Genomic DNA, 16,622 nt, shown 5'->3' on the forward strand with positions numbered 1-16,622 from the left:
CCCTCAAGGGAATGGCCTTGAGGGAATCGGGCCTTTACCCCGATGGGAATGGCCGGAAAAGCAGGGATGGAGGAGCGCTGTGGGAATGCCCTGGCTGAGGCGGGGAGATAGCGGGAATTCGGGAATTTCGTTTTCCAGACTGCTGCAGTTGGAGCCAGTTAAGTTCTAGGAGAGCTCCCTGGCATCACTGAATCAACAAAATACTGGGAATTAAGGAATTTCATTTTCCAGCCTATTAGAATGGGAGCCAGGATCTCAATTTTAGGTGTTCCAGCTGCCTGGAATTGCAGCTTTACACTCACCGACTCCAGAAAATACTGGGAATTACAGATTCCATGCTCATGTTGTCCCAAAATTAAATTAGGATGGTGTTGGCAAAATCTCTCAATAGATAAATTACAATTATCAGTAAAATAAATTATGATTTTACTGGAATTTTTGTGTTTAAACTCATTTTATCAGAGATTATCCATGGAATTTATTCCTCTTATTTCCCACCCCCCCCCCCCCCGAACAAACCTTAAAAGCAGCAGAATTTCCAAAGCATGGAGAGAAATATTTAATGGAAAATAAAAACAAAAAGGATATAAAATCTTTTATCCAAGGAATTTAATAAAAACATCAAATAAAGAGCAGGAAAAGGGAAAGAAGGACAGTAATTCCTGTATTTACATTATTTAAAGAATAAATTTAATCAAATAAAACATCTCAGATTTTCAGGAATTCTTTCTGAAAGAGGGGTTTTTCCCAGGAAAGATGGAAGCAGAGGGAAGAAGTCAATTTTATTTGGGAAAGAGCTCACCCAAAGCCTGGAATTTCCCCCAAATCATCAGCAGCAGCTCATTAACAGCATTAATTAGCATAGAGCTCATTAATTTTAGCAGTGAATATTAATTAAGCAGCCATCAAACTCCATGGGAACTCCCACTGCTCTGTCCAATAGCTTAAATTAAAAAAAAAACTTCCCAATTGTTTGATTTTTGACTAAAATCTGATATTTTAAAGCCATAATCTCCCATTCCCAGTGCAGATGTCAACAAAACAATGTCATTTTAATATTAATTTAATCTTAATTAATGTTATTTTATTTTTTAAAATTCATTCCGAAAAGGTTTTCTGTAACATTTTAAATAAGTTCTTCCCCACAGCTCCCTGAAAAAATTCCCTTAAATTCTCAACAAATCTTCAGGAAGTTAAGAAAAACCCTGGAATTGAGAGTGGATATTCCCAGGAGGTCAAACATTCCTTGGAACCACCAAAATTCCCAAAATCCAACCTTTATTTGGGATTCCCTGGATCAGCAGCTGAGGAAAACAAATATTTCAGGAGCCATCCAAATGGAATTGGGTGTGGAGGACAAACATTCCTTGGAATCACCGTTCCCTTCCCAAAACCCAAGTTTTACTTGGGATGCCCTGCATCAGGAGCTGAAAGAAACCAGGGAATATTCCAAGATCCTCCCACCCAGAATTCCAGCTGGCTTCAACCCCCCCAAACCAAGGAGGAAAACTACCTGAATCCACGAATTCCCACCATTTCTTCCAGCAGGAAAATGCCCTCCAAGGAGCTGGGACGGACGGAAAATCGCAAATTCGCAACCACCAATTCCCGCTGCTCGGTTGAATCCTTTTATCCTGGGATTTCTTTTTTGGGGGGGGGGGTGGTTGGGAGTGGAACAGAAAGTTCTGGAAAGGGGGAGGAGGAAGCTCAGAACTCCTCGTGGACGTTGCGGGCGTAATCCATGAGTTTGCTGCCCGTGAAGTACTCGCTGTACTTGAGGATCTCCTCCAGCTCCAGGTGGTGGTTCTGGTTCTCGTCGGCCACGGCGATCATCTGCCGCGCCTCGTTCAGCGCGTTGTGCTCGTTCATGGGATCCATATATTCCTGAAAAACCATGGAAAAACAGCCTGAGCACAGCCCTGGGGGTGCTCCAAAAATCCCAACTCCCACCCAGCCCAAAGTGAGGGAAAGGTCTGTAAGAAGAGTTTCATGGGACTTTTCTTCCTGGCTTCTAGGATGCTACCAAAAAAATCTGAGATTTTTGTGGGTCATTCCATGAAACATTTCTGGATTTTGGGCTGCAAATTAAACTCAGGAAAAAATTTCTGTTAAAAACAAAAGATTATCAATTTGCAGGATCTAAATTCTCTCATTTTTCCTGCTTTGTTTGGCTGTTCCCACAGATTATTTTAAAATGAAAATAACATGAAATTAAAATGCAATTAACACAAAATTAAAATTAAATGGAAATATTCCATTTTTTAATTAAAAAATGAGCTGTAAGTGAATTTGTGATGTTTCTAAAGCTGTGTTTTGGAATAATTGGCTGGCAAAGGACGAGGACTCACCTCCAGCTCCTCCATGGTGACGATGCCATCGTGGTTGGCGTCGATGACCTCCTGGAACTCCTTCCTCCTGTCCCTCACCCAGTCATCGTCGATGTCCTGAGCCTGCTGGTTCTCCACCGTGCCCACGGGCAGGGAGATGAACTCTGACAGGGTCAGCTTCTTATCCCCGTCCTGATCTGGGAAAAACACACACGTTGTAACAGAGTCACTTAACTTCCGTTAAAAAGCACAAAAATTTAAAATATGTTCATTTAATTCCCATAAAAATGGGTATTTCCTACTCATCTGTGAAAAAACCAAACCCCTCTCAATAGCCATAGAAAAATGGGAATCCATGAACTCCACCAGACTATTCCATGCAAAACCTTGCTGAAACACACATAAAAATGGGAATTCATGGAATCCATGGGAAGAATTCCCGGGAAATCGTGGATTACCTAAATCACGGACGACCTCCTGCACCATGAAGTGCAGCATGCCCCAATATCCACATAAAATCCATGGAATCCAAGGACAGAATTCCCAGGAATTCCCATCTTACCGAGGTCGCGGACGATCTCCTACACCATGAAGTGCAGTATGCCCCAATATCCACATAAACCCAGGAATCCAAGGACAGAATTCCCAGACAATCCCATCTTACCGAGGTCGCGGACGATCTCCTGCACCATGAAGTGCAGCATGCCGCGGCTGTGCTCGGGGTGCAGGAAGGACAGGAACTCCTGCTCGCTCAGCAGCAGGTCCGGGGGGGGATTGTCCGCCTGGTACCAGCGATCCTTCAGGTTGTCCAGCACTTCCTGCGCTGCAACGGCACCGTGGGGCTGGGATGGAGCCCAGAGGCCCATCCCAAACCCTGTCTGGCTCTGGGACTGCAGCTCATCCCAGAGGCCCATCCCAAACCCTGCCCCTACCCGGCTTTGGGACTGCAGCTCATCCCAAACCCTGCAACGGCACCGTGGGGCTGGGATGGATCCCAAAGGCTCACCCCAAACACTGCCCTGCTCTGGGATCACAGCTCATCCCAAACCCTGCAATGGCACCGTGGGGCTGGGATGGAGCCCAGAGGCCCATCCCAAACCCTGCCTGGCTCTGGGACTGCAGCTCATCCCAAACCCTGCAACGGCACCGTGGGGCTGGGATGGATCCCAAAGGCTCATCCCAAACCCTGCCATGGCACCACAGGGCAGGGATGGATGCCAAAGACTCATCCCAAACCCTGCCCCTGCCCAGCTATGGGATCACAGCTCATCAAAGGCTGCACCTGCACATTTGGGACTGCAGCTCATCCTAAACCCTGCACCCGCATGTTTGGGATTGCAGCTCATCCCAAAGGCTGCAACTGCCCTCATCCGTTTGTAGGATTTAGCACAATTCATCCCAAAGGCTGCAACTGCCCCCATCTGTTTGTAGGATTTAGAACAATTGCTTTGTGGGATTTCAGTTCATCCCAAATCTTGGAAGTGCCCCCATCCATTTTTAGGATTTGACACAACCTAGTTTGAGGAATTTCAGTTGCCCCAATCCAATTTGTTAGGATTTCAGTTGTACCAATCCATTTTTAAGACTTCGATTATCACATTCCATTTTTAGGATTTCAGTTGTCCCAATCCGTTTTAGGATTTAATCTGTCACAACCCCTTCCTTTCAAGCTCTCAGTTGTTTAATCAATGACGTTTTTTAAGCCTAAACCCTGCAGATTTTTATCACAATATTCCATATTTTTGCTGCAAGAAAAGTTGAATTAGAAGTGTATGAACAGAAAAATCAGCACCAAAATCCCATGGAATTCCTTCATCTCATCCCACAATCCAATTATCTGCCAATATCCATCAATTAACTGAAACACAATTTAAGCCTGAAATCCGAATTTCTACAGAAAGTGCCTTAAACTCCACACCCCCAGGTGCTTTTGATGTAAAATAAAAAACCAAAAAAATCATTTTTACAGTCCTTGGAGGAGGAGAAAAAACCCCTGAGGAAGTGGAGGATGAATAATTTGACTTTCCTACAGAAGATTTTGGGGCTCAGGTGCAGGCTCGGGGCTGACTCAGCAGCTCTGGGGTTCCTGGAATCAGCCCCAGGTGATTTCCCTGCACATTCTCAGCTCCTTTTTTCTGCTCTTCAGGCGCTTCTGCAGCACTGGAAAATGTCACCGAAGCAATTTGGAAATTACTCAGCCCTGCAGGGAAAGGGAAAGGTGCAGGGGGGATTTTACAGGAAACTGAAATGTTGCTTGAAGGGGAAAAACAGGAAAATTCCTCCTAAAATTGCAATTTTCATGGCAGACTCTGGTCAGGAACAATGTGGGATTTGTGTCCTCTGACTTCCGTTTTTGGGGGGATTTTAGAGGAAATTTAAATTATTTTTTTGAAGGAGATTCCTCCTAAAAATTGTAATTTTCATGGCAGATTCTGGTCAGGATGAAGGAAGGATTTCTGTCTTTTGACTAAATTTTTGATTGAGGATTTTAGACTAAATTAAAATATTTCTTTAAGGGAAAAACAAGAAGATTTCTCTAAAAATGTCATTTTCACACCAAATTTCAGGTGGAAAAAAAGCAGATTTTTTTTTTATTAAGCTGGAAAACAGGAAGATTCCTCAAAAAAAAAAAAATCTCATGTTCACAGCACATTTTACATTAAAAACTGCAGAATTTTTGGTTTATCATTTAACTCCTCCTCAAGCAGAACAACCCAAACATTTCCCTCCCATTTCTCTTTTCACCCCCAGGTTTTAATACCAAAACCCCAATTCTGCACTTACTTTCTTCATCTATTTTCAACTCCTCGTTGTTTTTGATTTTCTCTGCAATTTCCTTTTCATTGAAGCCTTTGCTTGCCAAGAATTTAATTTTATATTCATCCCAAGAAACGTGACCTGGAATTGAGAACAGTTCAACCTGAAATGATCAATTTTGCATTTCATTCTTTCAAAATCTGAAAATTTTCAAGTTTTTTAGTCCAACACCACAACCCCACACTGAATTTTAGGAATGGCAACATAAAAGCTGTCTCCTGATTAATTTATGGGTTTTTTTAGCCATAAAATTTGGTGAAAAATTAGATTTTTTTTTCTTTTCTTTATGAAAGAAAGAGCTGCTTGCAGCACATCCTTCCCACAAAAATCCAAATTTGGGATTCCAGACCTAAACTTCAACCCAAAAATAAATTCTAGATACCAGAACTGATTTAAAAAGTGATTTTTTTTTTGAGGGAAAAAATGTTGATCTTACCATCCCCATCAGGATCCACAGCTCTGAAGTGCATTTTGTTCTCCTCCACGGCCTCCTGGAAATGTTCATCTGTTTTTTCCATGATCCAACGTTGCATTTCCTTGGCACTGATTTTTTTATCATTATTTATATCCACCCTAGGGAGGAAAAAGAAACAGGATTTCAGTTTAGAGTTCAGCAGGGAAAGATCTGGTTGGGTTTTAGTTTATAAATTGGTTTATTCAGCAAAAATTCACAGAAAAATTAATATTTTTGATTTTCTGTGAGAAAGAATTGGCTGATCAGCCTTCAGTTCAGAATTAAAGTAAATAATTTAATTATTTAATTCAATTTAGCAAGATTTAGGTTATTATTCAGTGATTTTTTTTAATTAAATCATGCTTTTGAGGGAAGTTTTCCCACAAATTATTCCTAATGGAATTTTGGGTCACTCCAAATTCAGAATTGGAAAAATTTTCTTGCAGACCTTGAATTCTCTCTCAATTTCTCTTTCCAAGCCCCTTTATTTTCAAATGTAATTGAATTTTTATTTTTTGACACATTTGAACATTGCACATCTCTTTGTTCTCCATGAGTTTTCTGGAATTTCTTGGATTCGGAGCTGCAGAATTCAATTTGTCCTGATTGAAATTATCAGGAAAATCCAATCTGATCAATCCTTAATTCATTAAGAAATTAATTTAAAAATTACAGTTCAAAACCAAAAATAAATCAAAATTTCTGAAGGGTTTTTTTTAAAGCATGAAATAAATATTCAAAATATCACTTTAAAAAATCAGATTTTATTTTGCTACCATTTCAAATTCTATTTAAAGCATCTCCAACCCACTCTTTGTAACTCAAAATGTCACTAAAAATCAGATTTCATTTTGTTACCATTTCAAATTCTATTTAAAGCACCTCAAAATCATTTTTTTGAAAACTCAAAGAAAAACCAGAGTTCAAAAGCCCCAGTTTGCCTCTGGCCTTTATCTGCTGCCATCACTGAGTTGTTTTGATTGAAACTTGAATTATTCAAGATATGATTTGCCTTGAAATGTCAACTAAATGTGAAAAAAGAGATAAACAACCCCAAAAAATGCAGATTTAGGGAGTTTCAATATCACAACTTCTACTAGGGAGATGCTTTTATCATTTATTTATTATTTATTCAATAATTACTTTAATGAAATTCTATTTATTTACAGCAAGCTGGCACCAAATAAAGCTTTGAAAGTTTAACCCCCTTGTGGTAATAGGAGGTGTTTTCATTAAAAAATGCAAATAAAGCCAATTCTGCCACCTGCTGTCTGAAAGTGCTGAAACAAAGCAAAAAAAATATTGAATTTTGGGAATTTTGAAATTATTAATGAAAGAATCTAAGTTTGAAATATCCACATTCCCAATTTTGAAATATGAATTAAAATACTCAATTTAAAAAATAAGGATTAACATTTCAAATATTGAAATATGAAAACTCCTAATTTTGAAAATAAGAATGGAAATCCCTGATTTTGAAAATATGAAGTAAAACCCCAAATCTGAAATATTAAAATTATCAATTTTTAAATATTAACTAAAATCTCCTATTTTTAAATATTAATTTTAATTTCCAGATTTAAAATCTCCAATTTTGAAAATATCATTTTAAACCCCCAATTTTGAAACACTAAAATTCCAAACTCGGAATATATTAACCAAAATTTCCAATGTTGAAAACATTAAAATTCCCAATTTTAATAAATATTCATTCAAATTTCCAATTTGGAACTATTAAAATCCCCTATTTTGAAGCTACTAATTTAAATTCCCAATTTTAAAACCTTTAGAGGCACAAAATCAGGAGGATGGCTTCTGTAGCAGTGCTGGAAACAAAAAGGTTTTAATAAAAGGCAAAATAACAAATTTTTTACAGAGAAAAAACCAAGCCAGGTGCAAGAGAGCCTCCTGCCCCTGGCAAACATCTTCCAAGAGTGACTGGTTCCTTTGTTCTCTTCTTCTCACAAAAGTGATTGGTTTCTTTCCTCTCTTCTTTCCCTCACAAAAGTGATTGGTATCTTTGTTCTCTTCTTTTCCTCCCAAAAGTGATTGGTTTCTTTCTTCTCTTCTTTCCCTCACAAAACCCATGGTTTCTTTGTTCTCTTCTTTTTCTAGAAAATTGCCCAGGCATGAGTTTTTGGCTCCTGTCCATTGGCCATCCTTAAGTTTGAGGTGACAGAGGGTGTCAGGTTGTGTTCTGACCCTGTCAGTGTTGTTTTAGTTTCCTGCATTGTTTATTTTATCCTTTATTTTCCTCCCTATTAAAGAACTGTTATTTCCAGCTCCCGTAAATTTTGTTGTCTGAGATCCCCTTAATTTAAAATTTGTAACAATTCAGAGTTGGGGGGTGTGGTGTTCACAGGGGTCCCAGAATGAGCGAAGAGATGAGAATCTTGACTCCATGTTTCAGAAGGCTGATTTATTATTTTATGATATATATTATATTAAAATAAAATTATATATTAAAACTATACTAAAAGAAAAGAGGAAAGGAAAAGAAAAAGGATGATAATAAAATCTTGTGTCTGACCAGAGAGTCTGAGCCAGCTGACTGTGACTGGCCATTAATTAGAAACAACCACACGAGACCAATCAAAGATGCACCTGTTGCATTCCACAGCAGCAGATAATTATTGTTTTTCTTTTCCTCTGAGGCTTCTCAGGAGAAAAGATCCTAACAAAAGGATTTTTCATAAAATATGTCCGTGACAGAGGGGGCTCATTTTCTCCATTTCAGGGGAGGCTCCTGCCTTCCCAAACCAAGACTTTATTTTTATTCTAAATTAATAAAGGAGCCCTGTGAGAGCATGGAGCGAGATGCACCTGCCTGCAGCACAAACACGGGCCAGACTCACTTGGAGAAGATGCCCACGAGCTTCCTCCTGTTCCTGCGGGGCTGCGAGTCCTCCTCGAACTCCTCACGCTCCTTGCCCAGGAACACCTCCTGGTGGAACTCCTTGTTCAGGTGCCCGTCCAGCTCCATCTTGACGCCGTTCAGGTGGTCGGGGGGCAGGATCTCGTTCTCCTCCCTGGCCTCCCCTGCCCTCTCCTTCAGCACAGAGTGGTTGGCAGGCCTGGCATAAACGTCCATCAGCAGGAAGATGAACAGGAGGGAGAGGTACAGAGAGCCCAAGCTGCATAGGAAAGCTTGTCTTGACATCATTTTTATGCGGTTTTTCCTTTTTTATTATTTACTGCTGAAATCACTGTGGGGGTCTAAAAGAAAAAAAAGGAGAAAAAACAAATTAAATTCTGAAGCAAAAGGTCACTGTGGGTTAAACAAACTAAAAGGAAAAAAGAAGAAAAAGCAAGTTAAACTCTGAAGCAAGAGGTCATTAGTGAACATCTAAAAATTAAAATAACCTATACAAAGCATTAATAACTTACATACATATAATTATATGTACATAACTTGTTTATATACATATATGCACATAACTTATTCATACACATATATATGTACATATGGTCATATGTATACTTTAATATATATGTATATATATTAAAATATATGTATACAAGTGTATTTATACACTTGTATGTACATACACTTGTACACATACATACAAGAATAAATTTAGAGGAACCTACACAAAAGTAGAGGAGTTTTTGATGTCAGACATTAAAAAAGCCTGTTAATTAATAAATATATGGAACTAATAGGAGCAGATCCAAGAGAAAGCGGAGCTGGAAAAATCCAGGAAACAGCGGCGGGGAGGAGCTGTCACAGAGCCATAAAATCCGTGTGTCCTGCCCTGGAAGTGACCCAAAGGGGCCATCCCGCCGAATTCCAGGGAAAATTAATCCCAAATCAAACAGAGAGCGCAGCAAGGAACCCAAACCCTTCAGAGCCCCCAGAAATTTCAAAATCCCCCAAAGCCCTCAGAGCCCTCAGAGCCCCTCAGGTCCCGCGGGGCTGCGGGAGGAGCCGCCCGCACTCACCGGGAGGCTGTGGGCAGGGAGCGGCCGCTGCCCCGAGCGCCGTGCCGGCCGCGGGGAGGCTCAGCCCGGGCCCGGCCGCCGCTGAGGCCCTCACGGCCCCTGACGGAGCCCGGCGTTGCCAGGGCGGAGGGAGGCGGGGAGGAGGCGGAAGTTTCCTCACTGCACCGCGCGGCGGGAAGTCGCGGCGGCCATCTTAGGTGAGGGCAGCCGCCATTTCCGGCAGAGAGGGGGCAAAGGGGCGTTTTCCGGGTGGTCCCGTCATCATCTTGGTTGTTAACACGTCAGTTTCCTGCTGCTTCCTGGCTCTGTGTGTGTGGTTGTTTTCTTTTAATTATAGAACGGTTTGGGTCGGAAGGGACCTTAAATAGCATCTAATGCAAACCCCTGCCCCAGCCGCGACTGCCCATCCCTGGAATTGCTCAATGCTAGGTTGGACATTGAGGCTTGGAGCATCCTGGGATAGTGGAAGGTGCCCCTGCCCATGGCGGGGGGTGGCGCTGGATGGGCTTTGAGCCCATCCCAACCTTTTACCATTCCATGACGGCACAGTGCCCAAACCCAAGATGGCTTCTCCTCGGCCTCACGTGCCCTACTCAAAGATGGCGGCTGTCGCGTCAGGTGCTGCGGCCTCCGCCCTTTCTCCCGCCCCTTGCCCCGGTGCGAGAAGCGCCGGAGCGGCGGCAGGAGCAGGGACGGGACTGCCACTTCCCCGAGGAGAAGGCGGAAAGCGCTGGAGAGCCATGAAACCACCGCAGCGCGGCAGCGGCGCGCGGTGAGCGCTCCCGCAGAACGCCTGTCCCCTCCCGGAGGCCGTACCGCCGCTCCCGCCTAAACGGGGCGGTCGTGGCGCCGGCCGTGAGGGGCCCCGCGGCCATGAAGGCGCTGCGGCGGCTGAGCCGGCACCGCACTGCGCTGGGGCTCGGCGGGCTCTCGCTCTGCGCCGCCGTCCTGCTCTACCTCGCCAAGTGCACCTCCGAGGGGCTGCGCCCGCTGCCCGCGCCCCCCGCGCTCCCGCACAGCCAGCCCGGCCGGGGGCCCCGCGCCGCGCCCCCGGCCGGCCCCGAGGGCAGCGCCTTCGTGGCGGTGGTGGTGATGAGCGGCCCCAAGTACAGCGAGCGGCGCAGCATCATCCGCAGCACCTGGATGGCGGCGGCGCGGCAGGCGCCTCACGGCCACGTCTGGAGCCGCTTCGTGGTGGGCACGGCGGGGCTGAGCGCCGAGGAGCTGCGGAGCCTGGAGCTGGAGCAGAGCCGCCACCGCGACCTGCTGCTGCTGCCCGAGCTGCGCGACTCCTACGAGAACCTCACGGCCAAGGTGCTGGCCACCTACGTGTGGCTGGACGCGCACCTGGACTTCCAGTTCGCCCTCAAGGCGGACGACGACACCTTCGTGCGCTTGGACGTGCTGGTGGAGGAGCTGAGGGCCAAGGAGCCGCGGCGCCTCTACTGGGGCTTCTTCTCGGGCCGCGGGCGGGTGAAATCCGGGGGGAAGTGGAAGGAGAGCGCCTGGCTGCTGTGCGATTATTACCTGCCCTACGCGCTGGGCGGCGGCTACGTGATCTCCGCCGACCTGGTGCGCTACCTGCGCCTCAGCAGGGACTACCTGAACCTGTGGCAGAGCGAGGACGTGTCCCTGGGCGTGTGGCTGGCGCCCATCGACGTGAAGAGAGTGCACGACCCCCGCTTCGACACCGAGTACAAATCGCGCGGCTGCAGCAACAAATACATCGTGACTCACAAGCAGAGCATCGAGGACATGCTGGAGAAGCACCAGACGCTGGCCAAGGAAGGGAAGCTCTGTAAGGAGGAGGTGAAACTCAGGCTTTCCTACATGTACGACTGGGGAGTGCCTCCCTCACAGTGCTGCCAGAGGAAGGACGGCATCCCCTGAACGCCTCGGGAGGAAGGCTCAGGATGGTGGACTCTGGTTGCTGTTACATGGGGAGAATCCCGTTAAAATGGAATTCTTGCCTCAGTTTCTCCCTCCGAACATTAGGCCCAAGGCTTTGGGATGCAGGCATGGCTGGATGTAGGGAAGAGCAGAATCCTGGAATCTCCCGCTCCATATCCAAGGACAGACTTCCCAAATCCCAGCCCAGTGCTGTGGAACCATAATTCCAGCAGAACTGAGTGGGAAGAGCTGATAAAATGGAATTCTTGCCTCAGTTTCTCCCTCAGAACATTGGGAACAGATGATTCCCCTCAGGCACCGATCCCACAGCCTTTGGGATGCAGGCCTGGCTGGATTTAGGGAAGAGCAGTTAATTGGAGTCAGGGGTTAATTACTCTTAAAAAGATTTTGCACGACTCGTTCTGTCACCCTGACACTCCCTCAGAACTGCTGACGTGGCATGGTTAAAGATGCTTAAAAAATAAAATAAAATAAACCAAGTGCCAGAAAGCACAGCAAAAGGTCAAATGCCAGGATTGAACGCAAATAAAAGGTGTCAAAACACAAAAAGTAGAGAAAAGGGGGGGAGGGAACTGGAATGAAAAGCTGGAACAGATTCTGAGGCTGATTTGCTAAAGGTCATGCTACGTTTTGATGCTGATAAGAATAAAATGAGGCTGCTGTTTATTCCTTGGCAAGGAAATGCCAGCTTGGCACGGAGGGAAGAGCCCAAACTGGGACCAGATTATTCCAGAGGGTGGGAACAGGGATCAGCTTTTCCTGGGATGGCTGCAGGGAGAGCAGAGAATGGAATCATTCCATCTGCTCATATGTCTTGTTCTGCTCTCTGAAAGCCAATGTACATAAATCACCTGGCAGCTCCAAAGGGAGGCGGCTGACTTTTGGCAGAAATTAAATTTATTCTTATTTTGGGAGAAGATTTTTTGGCTTTGCAAAACCTCCAGGTGTTGGTTTTGAGCTCATTTCCCTCCAACTCTCACTCAAGAACTCCCTGGCTGCTCCAAATTTAGGTTTATTTTTAATACAAATGAGCAAAAATTGATCAGTAGGAGTTCAAGAACCATTTGCCCAAGGGTGGGGATTTGAGGTATAGAAGTGAAATTTGTGTAGTCAAGAGAAAAAGGTTCCCCCCACCCCAAAAATTGAATTTGGAGAACTTTTATTTCTCTTTTCAGCACACTAAAAAATCACATTTAGGTGCTCAAAGTTGGGGAATTCCCTCCTCCTCTCCAAAAATTCCTTGTAGAGGAACTAAAATTGAATTAATTATCAGTGACACGTCCAAAATTTGGGGATTTCCCCTCAGTCCTGCCTACACCGAAACATTCAGAGCTCACACAGGCCTCAGACACGATTTCTTTATCTCCAAACCTGGAATTCCAACATTTTCCAGTGGCAGCTGCTCCAGAATTTCCCCAGTGCCCTGTGCCAGCTGCAGCTCTGCAGTGTGAGCAGTTTTTACTTTGGAAATGTAAAATTTCATTTTTTAAATGTCTTTTTGGTGAGGGTTTTTTTTTTTTTTTGCACTCTGCACTTTCATTCCCATTCCATTCCCTCCTTCCCAACTCTGGCTGGAAGAGACAAATGGCGCAGAAAAATTGAAAATAAAAAAGGTGCCAATTTCTCTTTCTTTTTGCTTAGCAAAATTAGAAATTTTAGGAATTAGGAATACCAAAGGAATCAGTTACATTGGATTTTTTTTTTCTTATTCTTGTTTTAATTAATTAATAACTGAAGATCAAAAATCTTCAGAAGATTTTTTGTTTTAAAATTTTCAAGGCTTTTTTTCCTAAAACAAAACTAAAATCCTGCAAAAACTCAATTATTTTAGCATGTTGAACTCAATTATTATAATTATTATTCTAATAATTATTATTGTAATGCATGCATAGGGATTACCAAGGAGTATTTTTTCCCCAAATATCCTATTCCAAAGCAGGAATTTTCCAAGATGTCAGCAACTTCCAGTTTTTTAAACGTCCATTTGCCATCTGAGGTTCATCATTGTTGTCTGTGTCGTGATAAATTACCTGTAATGTGAATATTTATTTATAATTATATTTATTTATAATTCTTGCCAGTGTATTCTCTTTATTTTCCCAGAAAAAAAATACAAATAAATCAGTATTCCCAGAATAACATCCATTTTCCCATTATTTTATCCACCTTTACCCTTTATTTTCCCTGGAAAATTCCACCTGGGAAGCAAAATCAGGTAAGGATGAGACCAAATTATTTTAAAAGAATTTCCCCCCCCTTGATTTCCTTGGCATCTTTAATCCTCAGCATTCCAATATTTTTTAAATCAATTTTCCTCCAAATTTCAAACATTCCACCCTCAGACAACTCAAACTTCCCTCAAAAATGAAAATAAACTGATTTTTTCCCATAAATAATTTGGGATAACTTTGGGGTTTTGCTGTTGAAGCAAAGGGATTCTTTTAGAATTTATTCCCAGATTTTCCTGCCTGTCCCAGGCAGTCGCTAGATGTCACTCCAAGCCTTTGGAAGTGTCAATTCCTTAAAAAAAAAGTAATTTAACTGTTTAAAACCAGATGTTTGTGACTAAAATCGGGTGGTGGGCTCTGATTTTAACATAAAATAATTGGGGGAAAAGGGAAAGGAGTTTTCCAATTAAAAAATGGAATTATGAGGGAATTATTGCGGATGGGGCCACCACGTTTTTCCATGGAATCCATGGGAAATTGATGTGGAAACCTAAAGAGAAACCTTTGAAAAAGCCCCTAAAATACAGGAAAATTAATAAAATTATTGAAATTTAATTAAAATAATGAAAACCATTCCTGGATTTTTTAAAGGAACAACTCAACCCAAAATGCCAGTCCCTCTGTCCCCTTTTAATCAGGAATTTTTGGGGTTTCCTCAGCTGAAGATTCCATGGATTTGAGCTGGGAAATGTCATTTTCCAAAGGAATTTCCAAAGGATTTTGGAAGGTGCCAAGGAATGCCCAGGAAGTTGGGAAGAACATCTCCTGGTGGAAAACCACAATTCCCACTTTCTGGTGGTCCCCATCATTGCCTGCTTCCCCTGACAGCCAAAATCCCAGGAATGTGAGCCCTGTTTATTTTCCACTCTCCAGCTCTGGCCAAGTGGAGCAGCTCCCACAAAGCACAAGATCCACGAGGAACAAAAAAGGCTGGAAAAGGAATAATTCTGATTTTTGAAGGAAAGGAAAACGTCGTAGTTGCCGCCGGTGATCGATGGATTTGGGGTGGTGCCAGAGGGCTTGGAATCATCACAGCACAAACCACTGGAAAAAACATTTATCCAGAGCTGCTGCTGGCCAGGACAATTCCAAATATTTACTTTAGGTGTTGATTTTAGGGAAGGACTCGAGCCAGGATTCTGGATCTGGATCTGCCAAAATCCTGATGCTTGAGGTGCTAGGAGCTGGAATTTGGGGCCAATCCTTCTGATTTTATCTTGGGTAATTATTTCTCCTTCTTTCCATGCCCTGATCCCACAAAAATGAGTGTCCAGCTTACCCTTGGGAATGTGCTGGGCTGGATCCAGGGTGAATCCATGGCTTTGCTCAACTGAAATCCCAGACTGGGATTAATATTGGAGTTTTTTTGCAGTTTCCTGGGTGACGTTTTCCCTGCTGGGATTTGCATCTCCTCAGAGTCCAGAGCTCTGCAGATCCTGCTGTCCCTTCCCAAATCCCGCTGTGAAAAACATCGGGAGAATTTTCAGGATTTTCCCAATTTGAGGCGCTGTGCACAACAACTTGGAAAAATTTGCGTTATCCTGCTTTTCTTTATCATTCCCTTTAATTCCATAGGGATTCCTGGCGAGGAGGTTGGGGTTTTTGTGGGATGAGAGTGACTCACCTGCTCCTTGGAATTAAAAATGCAGGAAAAACCTTCCAAGATACAAATCCAAGCACCCACCACTAAACCATGTCACCAAGTGCCACATCCAGGGGTTTCCACAGGTTTTTGGGATGGGAATCCACAGGTTTTTGGGACACTTCCAGGAATGGGGACTCCACTGCTTCTCTGGGCAGCCCATTCCAGTGGTTGGGCACCCTTTCAGTGAGGAAATATTCCCAAATATCCAATCTAATCCCAGCTTGGTGCTGTGGATCCATAACTCCAAGGGAATTGAGTGGGAAAAGGTGATAAAATTGAATTTTTGCCTCAGTTTCTCCCTCATAACATTGGGCCCAAGGCTTTGGGATGCAAGCCTGGCTGGATTTTGGGAAGAGCAGAATCCTGGAATCTCCCACTCCATATCCAAGGACAAACTTCCCAAATCCCAGCCCAGTGCCATAAATCCATTATTCCAAGGGAATTGAGTGGGAAGAACTACTAAAATGGAAATTTTTCCTCAGTTTCTCCCTCAGAACATTGGGAACAAATCATTCCCCTCAGGCACTGATCCCAAAGGCTTTGGCGTGCAGGCCTGGCGGGATTTAAGGAATTACAGTGAATTGGAGTCAGGATTTCTGGTATCTCCCACTCCATATCCAAGGACAGACTTCCCAAATCCCATCCTGGTGCCATAAATCCATTATTGCAAAGGAATTGATCAGGAGTATCCGCTAAAATGGAAATTTTGCCTCAGTTTCTCCCTCAGAACATTGGCCCCAAGGCTTTTGGGTGCAGGTCTGGCTGGATTTCGGGAATTCTGCTTATCTCCCACTTTATAAAATTCCAGCCTGGCTCCTGGAAAGCTCCAGGGCTGTGGCTGGGAGGTTTTTGAGGACAGGGAGTGGGATAACAAAACAATAACCAGGATCCAATTTCTGCGGAGCCACGGGAGGAGATAATTGGAGTCTCCAAGAGCTGATGATAAGATCAGCCTCGGTTGCTATTTTCAGGCTCAGACAGCAGGGCTGGAGACACCGAAATAAATTCTAAAACCTGAGCTGCAGGCTCCCAAAGAGTTCTGTCTCCAAGAAAATCCATAAATATTGCAAGGTGTGGGATAGCGGGACTGGCCTAGCCTGGTTTTCCCTGGGGGCACCTCAGGGGAAGGACTGAGAGGAAAAGGAGGAATTAAGGAGGAAAATTACCTTTTTATTTCCAAGAGGGAATTTAAAAACCTGCAATTCCTACTGGGAAGGAGGCAGGAAATAACCAGAGCCCGGGGCAGGAGGCTGGAAAAGGAATTCCTGAGTGGAGTCAGCATCTCCTGATCCTGGCAG

General features: G+C 43.8%; 2 protein-coding genes across 2 annotated transcripts; one reads left to right on the forward strand and one right to left on the reverse strand.

The window, feature by feature from the left end:
* Nucleotides 1-592: 592 nt before the first annotated feature.
* SDF4 (stromal cell derived factor 4) lies at nucleotides 593-9,632 on the reverse strand. Its single transcript, XM_058039318.1, has 7 exons — nucleotides 9,541-9,632; nucleotides 8,454-8,814; nucleotides 5,581-5,717; nucleotides 5,112-5,225; nucleotides 2,992-3,150; nucleotides 2,349-2,524; nucleotides 593-1,884 (listed from the first exon to the last, which is right to left on the reverse strand). Exons 2-7 carry the CDS (start codon nucleotides 8,759-8,761, stop codon nucleotides 1,708-1,710), a joined length of 1,071 nt encoding a protein of 356 aa, XP_057895301.1. The 5' UTR covers nucleotides 8,762-8,814; nucleotides 9,541-9,632; the 3' UTR covers nucleotides 593-1,707.
* Nucleotides 9,633-10,214: 582 nt separating this feature from the next.
* B3GALT6 (beta-1,3-galactosyltransferase 6) lies at nucleotides 10,215-12,969 on the forward strand. Its single transcript, XM_058039335.1, has one exon. It carries the CDS (start codon nucleotides 10,414-10,416, stop codon nucleotides 11,428-11,430), a length of 1,017 nt encoding a protein of 338 aa, XP_057895318.1. The 5' UTR covers nucleotides 10,215-10,413; the 3' UTR covers nucleotides 11,431-12,969.
* Nucleotides 12,970-16,622: the final 3,653 nt, after the last annotated feature.

The sequence above is a fragment of the Melospiza georgiana genome, chromosome 22, assembly GCF_028018845.1.
Source record: "Melospiza georgiana isolate bMelGeo1 chromosome 22, bMelGeo1.pri, whole genome shotgun sequence".
NCBI classification, from domain to species: Eukaryota; Metazoa; Chordata; class Aves; order Passeriformes; family Passerellidae; genus Melospiza; species Melospiza georgiana.

Coding starts and splice junctions, on each gene's coding strand:
- SDF4 (XM_058039318.1), bottom strand. CDS start 8,761: ATGATGTCAAGACAAGCTTTCCTATGCAGCTTGGGCTCTCTGTACCTC. Junction 2,525..2,991: donor GGAGATCGTCCGCGACCTCG/GTAAGATGGGAT, acceptor TGTTTTTCCCAG/ATCAGGACGGGGATAAGAAG. Junction 1,885..2,348: donor TCACCATGGAGGAGCTGGAG/GTGAGTCCTCGT, acceptor ATGGTTTTTCAG/GAATATATGGATCCCATGAA.
- B3GALT6 (XM_058039335.1), top strand. CDS start 10,414: ATGAAGGCGCTGCGGCGGCTGAGCCGGCACCGCACTGCGCTGGGGCTC.